The sequence below is a fragment of the Mastigoproctus giganteus genome, chromosome 3 (genome assembly GCF_048544385.1).
Source record: "Mastigoproctus giganteus isolate SK-2022 chromosome 3, ASM4854438v1, whole genome shotgun sequence".
Taxonomy (NCBI): Eukaryota; Metazoa; Arthropoda; class Arachnida; order Uropygi; family Thelyphonidae; genus Mastigoproctus; species Mastigoproctus giganteus.
In genome coordinates, this window is record NC_143577.1 from 8230392 (window position 1) to 8246642 (window position 16251).

The following is a 16251-nucleotide window of genomic DNA, read 5'->3' on the forward strand; positions in this document are numbered from 1 at the left end:
GAACTTTTAAGGTTCAAAACAGGATTTTCATTAAACTTTATATTTTCCTCTTTTAAAATGATTTGCCAAACTTTCTAAGTTTCATTAAAATCAGACTAATACAAATCAGCAATTATTTTTTCTTTATTCATATGTATCATTATAGGCTATCCAAATATTTTACAGGCAGTTCCTGCTTTACGAGTTTTTTTTTTTTTTTTTTAAGTATCAAATATCAACAAAATTGAAAATATGAACATTAATTGCAAAAAAATGAATGTTAAGCATACATAAATACCGCATTTCAAACCAACGTGCATAGCTATATAATACAGTGCACCCCACTTTAAGATATTAATGTATTCCAGAGACACCACTGTATCGTGAAAATATTGTAATGTAAACCCAATAACACATTGTTTTTTAGTTATTCATTCCAAGATCTCGGAAGTTGAAATTTTCGCTATATAACTTTTAGCAATTTTCCAATTTTAGTTACCAATTCAAATAATTAAAATGCACATCACTTTCATTGTTATCATACATTTCATTATAAGAATCAATTTTGAATGCTTTTGTGATATTTTTCTAAAACACATTTCTAGAGGTCATGACCATAAAACAATAAAAACAATTTGCACATTCCAGTTTATTGGGCTTTTCTGTTAGTGCAATCAATTATAAACAGGTACTAAACTCGATGTTATTGCATTTTCGAAAATACCGATAGCTGGAATTGTGTTGGTTTTTATGTTATTATGGTGAAGCGTGTTTCCCCTTCACTGCAATCTTCAATCATATAAAAAACAAAGAAATTTTCAGAATCTTCTCTTCATTCCTTTTTTTTTAAGCTTTGTAAATTTCATGCAAATCATGCTTATTGCTATCTCACTTACATGTACCGTATTAATTAATTGCAATTTGTGCGTGCCATTAAAAAATGTTTATGCATGCTATTGTGAAATTTATAAAGAAAAGAGAAGATATTATCTTGGAAACAAACACCTCTTGAAGCAATTCTGAAGAAGACGACTCCTTATGCCACAAACCAACAATGAGTGATCAACGAGTGCACATTCATTTAATAGATGATGATGAATAAACATTCTTTAATTCTGTAAGTATTTCTTTAAATTATAATTTGATTGATTTTACAGGTTATGTTTTCAATTATTTGGATAAATCAATCATTGTTTAAACATAAACTAATTAGCTAACTAATTTCATTGTTGAGAACGTAACCCTTGTTTTTAACATTATGTCTATGCGAAATAAATTCTCGCTTTACGAGTGCGCGCTAGGAACAAATTAACTTGTAAAGTCAGGAAGTACCTGTATATTGTAGCTGAAGCACTGGATATTATGTTTGTTGCAGTATGCTGATGGGAGGAATAAATGGGCAATATGGATACAGAAAAACTTCTGGAAAATGTTCTTAGTTCACACATAAAGGTCATTATTTTTTTCTAGTTTTTTTTTGTTATCACTTTATTAAATGGAAAATCATGGATTATTACTATTTGCTTATTATATTAAATGTTAAATATGTGTTACATTTGAATAATTATTAAAATCCAGAAAGAAATAAGTAAAATTGCATTATAAAAGTACTGAAGGTATAATATGACTGTCTAATTTATTAAATCACAGAGCCACATGCAACTCATGTTGCATATCATGCACTGTTGCTTATAAAGTATTACAAAACAGAGTGAATATTACATTATTCACAATGAAATGAAAACAATCACTTTTATATATTTTTAGTTAATCAAAAATCAGAAAAATAAAAATAAATTAATTAATTTAAGAAATAAAAATCTAACATGCCTGAAATGTAATGCATTGCATACATTAACTAATTCATTATTGGAATTTGTATTTAATTGTATCACTCTTTCTTTTCATACAAATATACTAATTAAACATTTCACATCACAATGAAAGAAATATAAATGAAATGTAAATGAAAACTAACTGCCAAGCTGCTTACAATATCATTAAAACAATTACAATTGTTAACCTTGCCATAAATGAAACATTTTCTAAACTCACCTCTCAGTGTACGAATTGGTTTACAAGATGGAACAGACCAAAGTTTACAGAGCCCACTCCTATTAGCAAAAGTTTTGAATTAAGGGAAGAAATGGTTTTCAAAATATTTTATTTTTTTACAACAAAAAAAGTAACATATCAAAATAAAACTTTTAACTAAAGGGAAATTGTATTGAAATTTGTATTGAAATTGTATTGAAAGGAATAAAATATACTAAATAAGATAACATTTTGAAAAACCTGAACACTTTAATTATAGAGCAGGTGTTCTATAATTCAAGTTACTAAAAACAACCTATTAAAACAGCCTCCAGACTAAAATGTGGAAAGAAGTTTATAAAAGCTGTCCATCCCAAGGCAGTAAGAAAATGTGAATAACAGTTATTCAAAGTACTTCATTTACAGAGAAGGGAACTGGGTGCTGAATTCATCACTGATATTTTTAAATTTCCACCTGTCAATAAGGTGGGTAGGATTGTCCCTCATGGGGAAAGTTTGTATGGTGTGGAGGAGTTTAGTTCCAGCTTCTGTGAGCCTGCAGTTTTGCAAGGCTTTCAAGGCCACACTCTTCCGTATGCCAGTTTTGATGGAAGAGCTATCATTTCCTAGAATTGAAAGGAAAATTTTTCCTTTCAATTCTAGGAAAAAACAAATATCATGGTGGTTACATTGTTTTATGTATGATTGAAATGTATTCAAATACTCTCTACCATATCAGGAAAATACTGATATCTGAAAAATAAAGAAAATCTAAGACATGGGGCATGGAAGATAAATATCTTCCATACCCATGTTTTAGGCATGTTGTGGGTTGACTAGAGCCTCTGATTCTATTTTGGCCATAAAGGCCTTGACAAGAAGAGGAGAGAGTAGGCCCCCATGCACAGGCTTTTTTTTGGAGGTTAAGAATCCCCTTGAAATGGAAATTAGCTGGCCATGAGATCTATAAGAAATATCTTCTTAGAGATCTCCATTCACCAAAGAAGGTACAAAATATCTTCTTTAGTGAGTGAAGCAAAGTGACCTATATGTATATTTGAAAGCATATCCCCCTCACCTTTCATTGAGGTTTTCATGGTCAACTTAGAATTGGAAGCCCTAGCTAACCAAAAACATGTCTAAAATATGGACCAGATTTGTGCATGACATTTTCCTGATTTGGAACCACAATAATGAGTTGTTGTTGATTATGGAATAAGTCACTTCCATAAGTGGTTGAGAATGACAGCTTGGGGAAATTCAAAGGTCAACTGAATAGGTACCTTCAAGAAGTAGTTCAAATAAGTAGTTCATTTTATTTTTTTATATATTTTTTTTCTTGCTGCAGCAAAAGTCTCAGGTTTCCCAACATCGTATGGCTAATACTAACAAGGAGCATTTTGATATGCTCCACTGAAAACCATGGGATTGAGTCAATATGGATTGGAGAGGGCAGAGACATTTTTGGGTTTTCTTTTCACTATGACTAAATTATTCAGCCTCTGGAAGGCAAAGGATGACTGACGAAAATATCCAATTTTTCTTCTGTCAAGTTGGAAGTAGGAAGTAACTCCTCAAATAGGCCTCTGAGGTTGGGTATATTCATATTACGTTCTTAGCGTTTTTTCCACCAACCTTTCATGGAGTAAAATAAAATTAAAATAAAATAAAACAAAACAAATCTTGATAACTATATTTACAATAACCTGTATTTACAAAATTAATATACGTATTACAATATTAAAAGTATTAAAACACAAAATTAAAATGCATTAAAATATACTAAGTTAAAAGCGATAAAATCCCGTAGCTTTCAAAGGCTCCAGCCTTCTTCTTCAGCAGTACTCTCTATTATTCAGTACACCTTTAAATATCAGCAGGGTAATGGTAGGCATCACATGTTTCCATTCTCACGTGTTCCGCTCTCTTGCATTGTGGAACCGGAAGTGGCTCAAACGGAAGTCGTACGGAACCGTTCATCCTTTTTTTTAGGATAATAGTCTCTAAAAGGGGGTGAATCCGTACACCCCTCTCCCTATTAATGTTGGTTGTAGAGCTGATCCGCAAACTCTCGAGCCACTTACGGTCCCAGAACCTATGCGCCCGATCGGTGATAGTGGCGTCGTCTGGGGAGATCTGGTGCTGCTTCGTGTTTTAATATTGTAATATGTATATTAATTTTGTAAATACAGGTTATTGTAAATATAGTTATCAAGATTTGTTTTGTTTTATTTTATTTTAATTTTATTTTACTCCATGAAAGGTTGGTGAAAAAACGCTAAGAACGTAATATGGAAGTAGGAAGGTTCAACCTCCAAGTGAATTAAAACCCAATACTGCATATTTGCATTAGGAAGCAGTGAACGTGATAAACAATGTACATCATGGCATTCACCCCTCCCTTGAATAGGAATAAGATAAAAGCTCGCTTGCTCTCTCTCTCTCTCTCTCTCTCATTTCGTCATGTTTTATTGAGGGCTTTCTACACCAACAAGTACAGTAGCTCTTATTAAATTACTCTTCCACTCCTCTGTAAACAATATACATAATGTAATTCCCTTTTTGTAGGAAAAAACAATGTTCTCTCTCTCTCTCTCTCATTTTTTTGTTTCATTGAAAGCTGCTCCTTTTTTTAACAGTTTTCAAAAATCTTACAGACATGGTAATCCTTATCAATTTACTATTCCAATCCTCCTTTCCCCTCTGTCAACACAGGCATATTTAAGAGCCTGTCCTGAGGGTCATGCAAAATTTCTTTCCCAGAGTGTATTCCTGTGATAAATGCCATTCAACTCATATCAAAAGTTTGAACAAGATTTGCAAGTTTTGTAATTATTTTCTTCTTTATCTGACTTACAATCTTTATTTTTAACTTTTAATAGCTATTACACAATCTCCCTCTCTCTCTCTGTATGTGTGTATGTATATGTTAGTTTCATTATACAAGTATTTTCCTACCACCTGTGAAAATATTAGTATCAAGATTAATATCAAAAACATTTACTTAATCTACAAAATATTAATCATGGTCTCAAAATTAATTCCTTGCACACTGTTTATTAAAAAGTTAACCACATATGTGCATTTCAAACATTATAAAATCAAATACCAACACATACCAAGAAGCAATAACCAGCATCTCAGAATTTGGACTGAACTGACAAAAGGAAATGGGTCTTGTATCACCAATCTGACTGCTGCTGATACTTAGTGACTAAAAGAAATTGCAGGAATATAAATTAAATTATCTTAAGAACCAAAACACTTAAATTCTCTTAATTTTCAAAGAAACTACAAATATCCAAAATTTTAACCATACCCTTAGTTTTTTGTACTGCTCCTGTTTTTTGGCATTTTTCTGTGATTCAGGAATTTCTTTTTCTTCCCTAGCTCTTTGCAGTCTAGCCTTTGCTCTGAAAATAAAAACTATTCCACATTCTAAAAAGAAAATTATATTGTTCAATAACAGACAGAATCTTGCTTTATCCAAACAAAAAAAAAAAAAAAAAACACTTATTCCCCATTATTTACATATAGCAGACTTCAAATCTTACCATATGGATATAATTTTTATTGCAAAAGCTAATAAATACTAGTGGATACCATAAAAAGGAAACTAGACACTAGTTAGTTGCAAAATAAGGAATACAGAATTAATGCAGAAGTTTATTGCTAATTTTACCAAACCTAAATCAAGTGACTTTTATTCTGATATGTAATAGATGAGGTATGGCAATAAAGTTCAAGACTGGTGCCAGAAGAAGAACACAAAGCGAAGGAGCTCAAAAATGATTTATTTTTATTCATAGTAATCACCACCCTATTTGAATGCACTTATTACAATATTCTAAAAGTTTCTGAAAGGAATCGGCAAACGCATTCAAAGAGATGACGTTCAATTCAGCAGTTACATCATTGTTTATGTCCTCAACATCCTGAAATCTCGTTCCTTTGAGGGCAGTTTTAAACTTGGGAAAAGCACAAGTAGACTGGCATTAGATCAGAAGAGCACGGTGAATGTTGATCTGGATAATGCGATGTTCTGTCAGAAATATCTTCACAATAAGTGCAGAATATGGACATCGTCATGCAACAAGAACCAGCTGCCTTTCTTTTGAAATTGTGGCTTCACCTGGGAAATGTGCATCAGTTGTCTTGAAGCACTTGTATGTAGAATGCGGTATGGACTTCTCTCCTTCAGATACAAGTTCCTTGTGAATTACACCCTATTTGTCAAAATACATGATTTTTTTTTTTTTTTTTTTTTGATTTGGTAGTTGTTGGCGCATCGGCTTCTGTGGCCATATTGCACCTCCCAAGGTTTTTGCAGTACTTTGATCCAAGCCCGAGGCGGGAATCGAACCCGCGACCTTTGGGTTGCCGGGCAGGTACTTTACCCAAAAATACATGATCAGCATTGTCTTGATCATGGACTTCTGTAAATGAAACTTTTTAGGTCTTATGATTTTGAAGTCCACTGCATGTCTCCGGCCTTACTGAAACACCCAGAACTCCTCTTCAGTGACAATATAGTCAAGGAATTTAGGATTGTCCAATAAGTCTGGATAAAGTCATTGCATGATGACATTCATCGCTGCTTCTGCCTCATCCGTGAGGCTGTGCAACACAAATTTTGCAGAGACCTTCCTTTTCCCTAAATCTTCATGCAGAATTTGACTAATTGTCTCCTTATTCATATCCAACTCATCAGCCATCATTCTGAGGGTCAAATAATGATCTCTTGACACAATTCCCCAAACGTTGCAACCCTCCTCATCATTTCGAGAGGTTGATGGACACCTACTTCTTGGGTCATAGAGGAAGGTTGGAGGAAGTTTGAACAACATACTACTTCCAAACTCATTGAATGTAACCACAACACCACCAGTCTGGGAACTTTATCACCACACTTTGTAACTACTAACAAGTACTAGCAAAACACTATCACTTCCAATTAATCTCCTTGTAACAAGGTAAGATGTTAAACATCAATGAAAAACAACAAAAATGACCATGATTAATGATGCTAATACCTCTTAAAAGAGTATTCTGCTATCATAAACCTTGCTGCCCGGAGCTCTTCTGATCCCTCATGATACCAAGTTGTTTCACACTATAATAAAAAAATAATAATAAAAATAAATAAATAAACTAAATTCCACTATTCAAGATATATCATACAGCTATTCAAAAATTACGACAGAATAATTACTTACATCCGGTGCTGACTTTATCAGCTAATTTTTTGTAAGGTCCCCCTCCCCACTTTTGCAGGCTATTGTTGTTGTTTGGTTTTTAGGAGCATTAGCAATTAAGGCCATATTGCTCCGGGGATATGCAGTGGTCATTCCCTGACCTTTCCACATCCTCCGTGTTTGGTGGTCATGGGCTTGAACCCCGGTCTAATCAAGAAGTGTGTGCTACGCACTGCTGCTCCTGCCCACCTGGTTATGGAGGCACCCCTTTTGCAGGCAATGTAACAGCAATTCATCAGTGTGGACTTGTTACCTTCTAGTATCACTATCATGGTACACTGGCCCATGCATATTGGACGGCATCCTGCTATTCTTATAGTGTGGATGGCAGTAGTTCCCAATGTCCTTCTGATGTCATCCTATGTGGGTCTGGTGACTGAAATGATTAAGGGAGTCATCATCATGTTCTTCAAATCATTCCAACAAGATTTAAGCACAGCGGCATATTGCATTATTCTGATGAAAGTAACTGCCAGAGGGATAGATGGTCAACATGATGAAGTGCACCTGGTGTGCAACAACGTATAAATATAACCTAGTGCTCAGACATTGGTCAGTGGGAATTGAGTGATCCATGAAATCCAAGCAAAACATGTCCCACATCACACTTCACTTACTAGCCTATGGTGTTGTAATCATGCATGACAATTCCATGGTTTTGTGTTGTAATCATCACAACTTATCATGCTACCGGCATAATGCAGTTGGAAACTGAAGTTCTAAACTGTTCAGTTACTTCTACAGTATTATCAATAGGTAAATTTTTAGAAATTACTAATCTCAATAACACCACGATTCTCAGAAATTTTTCAGGCAAAAGATCCGGGAGTCACATTTGCTGCAGGATGGCATATCGATAAACATATCCAGAATAAGTTCAACTAAGCAAAGAAAATCAACACACAGATACAAGGATCCTCGATTCAGTGATTCTATTTAAAGTGACTGTACTTCCAATATTGAAGTTTACTGTTCCAATTTAGAACCCTCAAAGTTCTACTCTGATAAAGCTAAATCACTGCAAATTCATCCACCATCTTTCTGGACACAAACCCATATCCCACCACTGAGTTTTCCATCCAAATTTGTGTTCTTACTTCAATCTGCAACCATTAGAAATAAATCAAGCTTTGCTGGATCATACGCCTCTGCATTATATTTTCTCTAGACATCTTCTCTACCAGTTCTCCTACATCATCATCATACCCTTCATGCACTAGCAGATTACTAAAATTCCTTCTTCTACAGAATTTATAAACAAGTATGGCTTGGATTTGTTTGGATAATAAAGAATTTAATAGCACTATCTGAAAAAGGTTATCTTAATGGTTGGCTGAACCTAAATGAATCTGTTTACATTTATCAGTGTTACATAATTTCTGTTGTATGTTTCTTTTGCTCTCCTATATATCTCCTACTTTTGTGAGAATTTTACACAATACTGTATGAGGGGAAAAAATCAAGTGAATCAAAAAATAGGGAAGTCTATTTCTGATTTTGGTATTCTTTTCCCTACTGGAATGATTTCTTGGTACAGCTGTACTCTGAAACATTGCATTATTGAGTTTTAAACTTTATTTATTTCTTGTAATATCTAAATACACTGGAATAGTTTTCTGCTATACATGCATTTTGAATATTTTGTACTGAATAATACATTACTGTATGAGTAGAGCATAGTCTCGCTGTGTAGGTTGCAATGAGCAAATAGGTTTGCTACTTAGTGCATCAATCTCATATTGTGAAGTCACTTCACCACAAGGTGCTTGATAATGCACTACTCAAAATAAAAAACACTGCTCCAATGAAAAATTATATTTCTATTTATTTAAAGTACACTGCTACCACTGAATAACAATTAATATACACTGAGTGATCACTGAATTATGACCACCTCTATGAAAATTGAATGTGACCCATTGACCACGTGAGGTATGAGAGTGCAGAGTTAGTCAACATACATAGTATAGATAAGGTGTCGGTGGTTCAGTAGGTAGTAAAATTCTGAGTGTTATGGGTAAAAGGAAGGATTTATCGGACTTTGATAAAGGACAGATTGTGGGTGCGCGACTTCCCAAACGGCTGAACTGGTGGGATGTTCAAGAGCCACCATAGTTAAAGTGTACCAGAACTGGCATCAAAATGGTCAAACAACAACCTGACAGCAAAACTGCAAAGGTCAGCAAAAGGTTGATGTTAGAGGTGATCACCAGGTCCGATGACTCGTACAGGCGAACAGGCGCAGCACTATTAAAGAGTTGACTACTCAATACAACATGGGCCAACCCGGAACAATATCTGGCATGACCATGCATCACACACTTGGACATATGGGCTATACCAGCAGACGACCCCTACAGCATCCTCTCCTAATTAAGGTTCATTGGCATAAAAGACTTGCCTGGTGCAAAGAGCATGCAAGTTGGATGCTAGAAGACTGGAAAGTGTACTGGTCGAATAAGTCACGTTATTTACTCCACACAGTGGATGGGGGTGTACGGATTTCGCGTCAACAACATGAGGCTCTTGATCCATCACGCATGGTATCAAAAGTGCAGGCCAGTGGAGGCAGTTGTATGGTGTGGGGTATGCTTCACTGGCAGGAACTTGGACCCCTGGTGCATGTAGAACAATGTATCAGTGGTCTCCGCTATCGTCAACTGCTTGCTAACTGTGTACGCCCCGCTACATTACACCTTTTCCCGAATGGTGATGGTGTCTTCCAAGATGACAATGCACCGAGCCATCGGGCACTTGTTGTGCAGGAATGGTTTGAGGAACACAGTTCTGACTTCTAGCATATCGATTGGCCTCCAAAACTCCCCCACCAATATCAATCCCATAGAGCACTTGTGGGGCACTATGGAAAGGCATATCAGGCGTCTGGATACACCAATCATCTCCATTCCTACATTGCTGACCGCATTACACACAGCTTGGTTGGCCATACCTCCCGAACGCTTCCAACATCTTGTTGAATCAATGCCACGTCGTATAGCTGCTGTACTGAGGGCAAAAGGAGGACCAATGAAGTATTAGGTAGGTGGTCATAATTCAGTAATCACTCAGTGTATATCATAATATAATAATATATTGATTATAGATAATGTAATCAAAATTATCTTATATAACTGACCAAATTATTTAATTTCAGTTACACTGATTTTTCCAGTTTTTGAAATACTATGTTCAGTCAGTCGTTGAGCTAGTTGCTTTCTAAGGAGCACAATATCAATGGCTGGCTTCATTCTTTCTTTTTTTATTCTATTTCAGTTTACTTGTCATTTCTTCTGATTACCACTGAATCACATTACTCACAGTATGCAGACCCAACTTTTAGCATCATGGGGAAACTGAAATTTGATTTTATTGGCATTACTTTGAATTACAGCTGTATTGGGCATGCTTAATATTCAGATTTCTAAATTAATTTATAAACTTTTGGTCTCCTTTCTTCTTCTTCTTCCTTCCATTTTAATTACTTAATTCTAAACTTTGTTTTGACTTTCTCTGAGCTTTAGAACCAACATAAATGGTAATCAAGCATGAAAACACATTTTGAGTAACACACATACACAAACATTTTGAGTAACACATATACACACATTCTGAGTAACACACATAAACACATTTTGAGTGGACCACAATTCAAGTCCACAATTAAGGGACTTGAACTATGGTCAATGATTTCATTCGTTGTCAAAATGATAAACTCATCTAACCTGCTGGTCATGCCAGAGTACAGCTAGGTCGCGATTAGTGTGGATAATGAATCCCACGAAGTGGTCGCATTATTCGAATTCGCACTATTCGAAGTTATAATTATGTGTAAAATATGGTAATTCGTTCCAGCTCGATAGAAATAGGCAAAGAAAAATTTTAAACATAAGTTTTTATATGTTTATTAACGAAATATTACAATAAAGGATAAAAAGAATATACTTATAATTTAAATTTATTGTTAACAAAGTCATAGAGTACTGTAATTACAGAAAGCAAAATAAAAACAAAAAATTCTAAATATCATTCCTAAAGGTAAGCTTAAACTGATGAAAACATCTTTATTGTCTTTCGAAATATTTTAGCAGTGTAGACTGAACTGCTTTCTTTCTTTAAATCTTCATACATATGTTGGTAGATGCAGAGCTTCATCCCATCTTGGCGAATTTGCATGCTCTGATTGAAGTTGGGGTCAACATCCATAATTTTTTGTTTCACAACTTCTACATCTCAAAAGATATCTTCGAATTCCTTGAGAGTGAGCTCCTTCACTTGCACATTATCTTGTTCTTCAGCAGCCTTCAAATGCTCTTTGTTCATCTAAAAGTAGGAGATCATCATCAGTCAATTCTTCCAAGTGTGAATTGAGCAGTTCCCGAACGTCATCATTTTCGAGTTTATCAAATCCAAGTTCTCTTTCAATATTTGTTATTTCTTCTATAACAGTTTTTTCTTTGAAACCACTACTATTGGCACAATGAGGCAAAATGTGCTTCCACACTACATACATGTCATTTGCAGTTTTTTTGTTGCCAAGCATGCTGAATATTTTCTATTGGATATTAGTATTAGTATTAGTAACGGCCACATGGTGCAAGAAAGCCTATGGCTTATGCTGCACCAGCCAAAAATAAAAAAAAAAAAAAATCCGAACAAAACAATGATAAAAACAAAAAAATAAAATAAATAAATAAATAACTAAATAATAATAATTAATAAATAAAAAAATAAAATAAAAAAAAAATAAAAAGGAAATTAAACCTATCATCCTACGCGCTTCCCTTACCCGAAAGTACTATCCAGATGACCTTTGAATTTCCCCAAACTGTCGGCCTCTACCACCCATGAAGGCAACTTATTCCAGTAATTTATAACTCGCTGGCTAAAATAGAACTTCCTGCAGTCCAATCTAAACATTTCCCCCCGTAACTTGAATTTATGTCCCCTAGTTCTAGCATCATTTATAATCTTGAAAATTTTGTCCTCATTCATTTTACTGATGCCTCTCAGAGCCTTAAACACCTCAATCAAATCTCCTCTAAGGTGTCTAGTTTCCAAACTCTGCAACCCACATATTCGAAGTCTTTCTTCATAAGGACGCCCTTTTGCCGATCTCACCAGGCGAGTTACCCTTCTTTGCACCCTTTCAAGAAGCTCGATGTCTTTCTTTAGGTGTGGTCTCCATACTTGAACACAGTATTCCAAGTGTGGTCTAACATAAGCCTTATATAATGGGATTATCACATCCCTATTTCTACTTGCAAAAGTTCGATAGATCATCGATAGGACACCATGGGCCTTCCTGATGTTATAATTTTTCCAGAACTCTGTTAAGGAAATTGCATAATCTCCTGTAGTTTTAGCAATTGCCTGTTCAAATGTTTTTCTTATGTAATAGTCCTTAAATGTTGCGAGGGTCCCTTGATCCATGGGCTCAACAAAAACATGTTTGGTGGCAAAAAAATGATTTTTACATTTTCACATAATGAACTGAGTGTAGTTGGATGACCTGGAGCATTATCTAAAATCAGTAGTATTTTATATGCGATGTTACTTTCCTTGCAATATTTTTCAACAGCTGGGCAAAAATAGCTTGAAAACCAGTCAGTGAATACAGCTTGGGTCACCCATGCTTTCTTATTGATTGCCAAATAACTGGAAGTGATCTATGGTTGTAGCCTTTTAGAGCATGAGGATTTGGAGACCAATAAACAAGCATTGGTTTCAATTTAAAATCACCTTGAGCACTGCCTCAAAATAAAAGTTAGGCGATCTTTAGACACTTTAAATCCAGGTTGAGTTTTTTCTTTCTTAGAAATGTAAGTTCTGGAAGGCATCCTTTTCCAGAATAAACCAGTTTCATTCATGTTAAATATTTGAAGATCAGTGTATCTACCATCTTCGATTATTTTTTTTAAAACATCAGGATATTTAGATGCTGCATCCTCATTTGCACTGGCCACCTCAACCAACACTTGCATTAAATGTTCCTTCTACTTCATTATTTTTTTCTTTCACTCTCTTAAACAAATTTAAAGCTTCCGTCTGAATGGCTACTCTGCTAAGGGGAATGCATTTTGATTACAATCCTCAATCCATACAGTTAAAAGATTCTCCATTTCTATCATTGTAACACTTCTATTCCTTGTAGATGTTTGCAAACCACAAAAAGCTGATGTAACTTTACCTTTTTCTTTCATTTCCCCTGCGTGTTTTATAGTATTCTGTACCATAGACTCAGGCATTCCGACATCTCGTCCTATTTTAGAGTTGCAATGACCATGTTCATGTTGTTCAATCACATCAAATTTTTGCTCTAATCTAATAACGAGCCTCTTCTTTTTTGCACTCATAGTGTTTTTATATGAAGGAATCTTCCTTTTGTCCATTTTGTTAAGGACACTTCTTAAAACAAATCACGAAAACTAATGTATATTAAGACAGGCAGCAGCACGTGTACACATGAAGATAAACAAGTGCAGACTGAAGTAGCAGCATCTAAAACCCTAATGGTAACCTCAACTGCACATGCACTAGCCTCAGATTAACTGAATTTTGGTTTGCATTAAACAAGACCTGGTATCATTATACAATTTACGCTAAATCGATTATCGCAACCTAGCTGTATATTTGTATATTTTTTATTATATATATTTTTTTTATTATTAAAATTTGATTGTAAATTATAACAAAAAACATTATGTCTTGGGTAGATCTTAGCTCACTTATTTCTAGTAATCAAAGCTCATGATAAGCCAATTCAAATTCCTTCACAGCCAATGGGCCAGTCACTCCTATATTATGGTAAAATCATAAAAACAGAAACGAGATCACTGACTGGTATTTTCTGATAAAGTTCTATACAACAGCCCACAAGTTAAAAAAATTATAATTATAATCAATAACCTTTTAGAGAAGCAATGTACTCTATATATTAAACTATCAGGATTGGAATTTCATATACATGTATTAGTTTTTGGTAAACAACAAATCTATTTGTCCACGATGAACTAACATTGATTTTTTTGAATACCCAGCTTTTGTTTAAAATATGAATTCCAAGATGACTTTCCAAATTTCAGAACTGAAAATAATCAATGTCGTCTTAGAATTCAACTAGAGAAACAATCATATTTGATTGTCTATAAAAATCTAATATTTCTATTTATAAACTTACATAGGTAATTCATATAAACATACTTCTTTATCTTTCTCCTCTTTCTTTTGGTCCTGCTCCTGTTTCTTTTTCACAGCATCCTCTCCCAGTCTTGCCAAAAGTTGGCGTAACCTCTCTCTCCTATCGGCAGGTCCTTCTCCGAACAAACCTATTGTGCAGTATTTACTTTTACTTGGTCAAATGAATAAACAAAATTTAACTGAAACATTAAATCACCATATCAGCAAAATTTTAATGAGGGAAATTAAAGAAATTAACAATCAACCAATGAAATAATAATGAACAGTGACCAAGGAGTCAGTATAGAGGGGAGAATCGTACAAGTAGCATACTCAAATATATACACTACCAGAAATATTCAATCCAGGAATATGTAACCCATTTCTCTACCAACCCACACTGGACCAGCATCCATTTTGCTCAACATGAATTAAAAGTGCAATCTGGATGGGACCAGAGAAACAACAAGTGGACATTATATTGTCCATTTGATAAGTGAGATTGGACACAGACCAAACTGCTTGCATTTAAAGTTCTTGAAATCATTTGAATAAATTCAAGAAAGAGCTAGACAAACTATTATAGAGGATGGATAGTGGTATAAAGTGTTGGGTGTTTTTTTTTTTTTTTTTTGGCTGATGCTATATAAGCTTGCTTTCTTGCATCACTTGCTAATATGAATACATGAATCACTCCACAACTGTCAGATTTGCAATGGCTACTTTGAGACTGTTATGGCCAGACTGAGAATTGACTCAAAAAAAAAAAAAAAAAAAAATTTTTGATGCCGACACTGCTCTGGGTACGATAAAAGCAGCTTCTGTAACCTTGATCCATATTACTTGCTTGGCCCATGGTTTAAATAAACTTACAGAAATAATATGAGAGAATTTTGGCTAAGTTAACAAAGTTATTTCTTGTATAAAAAATCTTCATAAAAGCCTCACATACACAGCTATTTAGAGAGATGTGCAACATGGCCTTCCTCTTTCAAGAAAGCTTAAAAAAAAACTTTGATTCTATAAGTTTGTCATTGCTTTGGATACTGCAGCACTGCTAAAACAATTCTTTGGTTAGAAAATATTTTCTATTCTTTGAGAGCCATTTTGCTTATTTACCTAATTTTATAACCGAATTTGAAACATTTGAAACTTTAAGCAATGCATTATCAAATTGAAGGTAGAGAAAGTGAAACTAGAAATTTCAATCAATGCTGGAGACACAGGATAAAAAGTAAGAAATAAATTTGATAATGTTTTAAAAGAGAACTCCAGATTTCATATTTTTGGGAAAATAGATGCCTTTGTTAAGGAAATGAACAAGAACCTTCCATTTCAAGTAGAAGTTTCAGACATTTTTAATTTTGAGCCAGTCATTATCTGTTGATGCAGAAAGCTCATTCTCTGCCTTTTTTGATTTTGGACAATACTTGCCATAATGAACAATACATTTAAAAATACATTGTTGTTCACTGTAACAAAGGATATTCCAATTATAATTTATTATCCTTGTTATTTGTAAAACTTTTCATTAAATCGTTTTTTTTATTTTTAAATTCAAACTTCCTCTGTTGGAGGAAGTTTGAACTATAACATACCACTTCCGCTCATCGAACATGACACAACAGCACCAGTCTTATTTTCGCTCATCGAACATGACACAACAGCACCAGTCTTATATATACAGGTTTTTTAAAATTGGTGTCAAATATTCTAGGGGTGTATTCCCATTGACCAAACATTAAAAAAAGTTCATATAAACATGGGTCTAGAAATCCTTAGTTTCTTCCCCACACGCCTCAATACC

The 16251-nt window shown here is 34.3% G+C and overlaps 1 protein-coding gene across 2 annotated transcripts in view; it reads right to left on the reverse strand.

The window, feature by feature from the left end:
* The window catches only part of U4-U6-60K (U4-U6 small nuclear riboprotein factor 60K), a 58530-nt gene that overhangs the window by 30918 nt on the left and 11361 nt on the right, over nucleotides 1-16251 (reverse strand). The window contains exons 4-9 of one of the 2 annotated variants that reach the window (XM_090369898.1): nucleotides 14469-14593; nucleotides 9627-9632; nucleotides 7047-7126; nucleotides 5333-5426; nucleotides 5133-5227; nucleotides 2035-2093 (exon numbers count right to left, since the gene is read on the reverse strand). In XM_090369898.1, coding sequence (XP_090226024.1) covers nucleotides 2035-2093; nucleotides 5133-5227; nucleotides 5333-5426; nucleotides 7047-7126; nucleotides 9627-9632; nucleotides 14469-14593 — 459 coding nt within the window. The remainder of the gene's footprint in view (nucleotides 1-2034; nucleotides 2094-5132; nucleotides 5228-5332; nucleotides 5427-7046; nucleotides 7127-9626; nucleotides 9633-14468; nucleotides 14594-16251) is intronic. The other variant, XM_090369897.1, reaches the window with a different exon arrangement.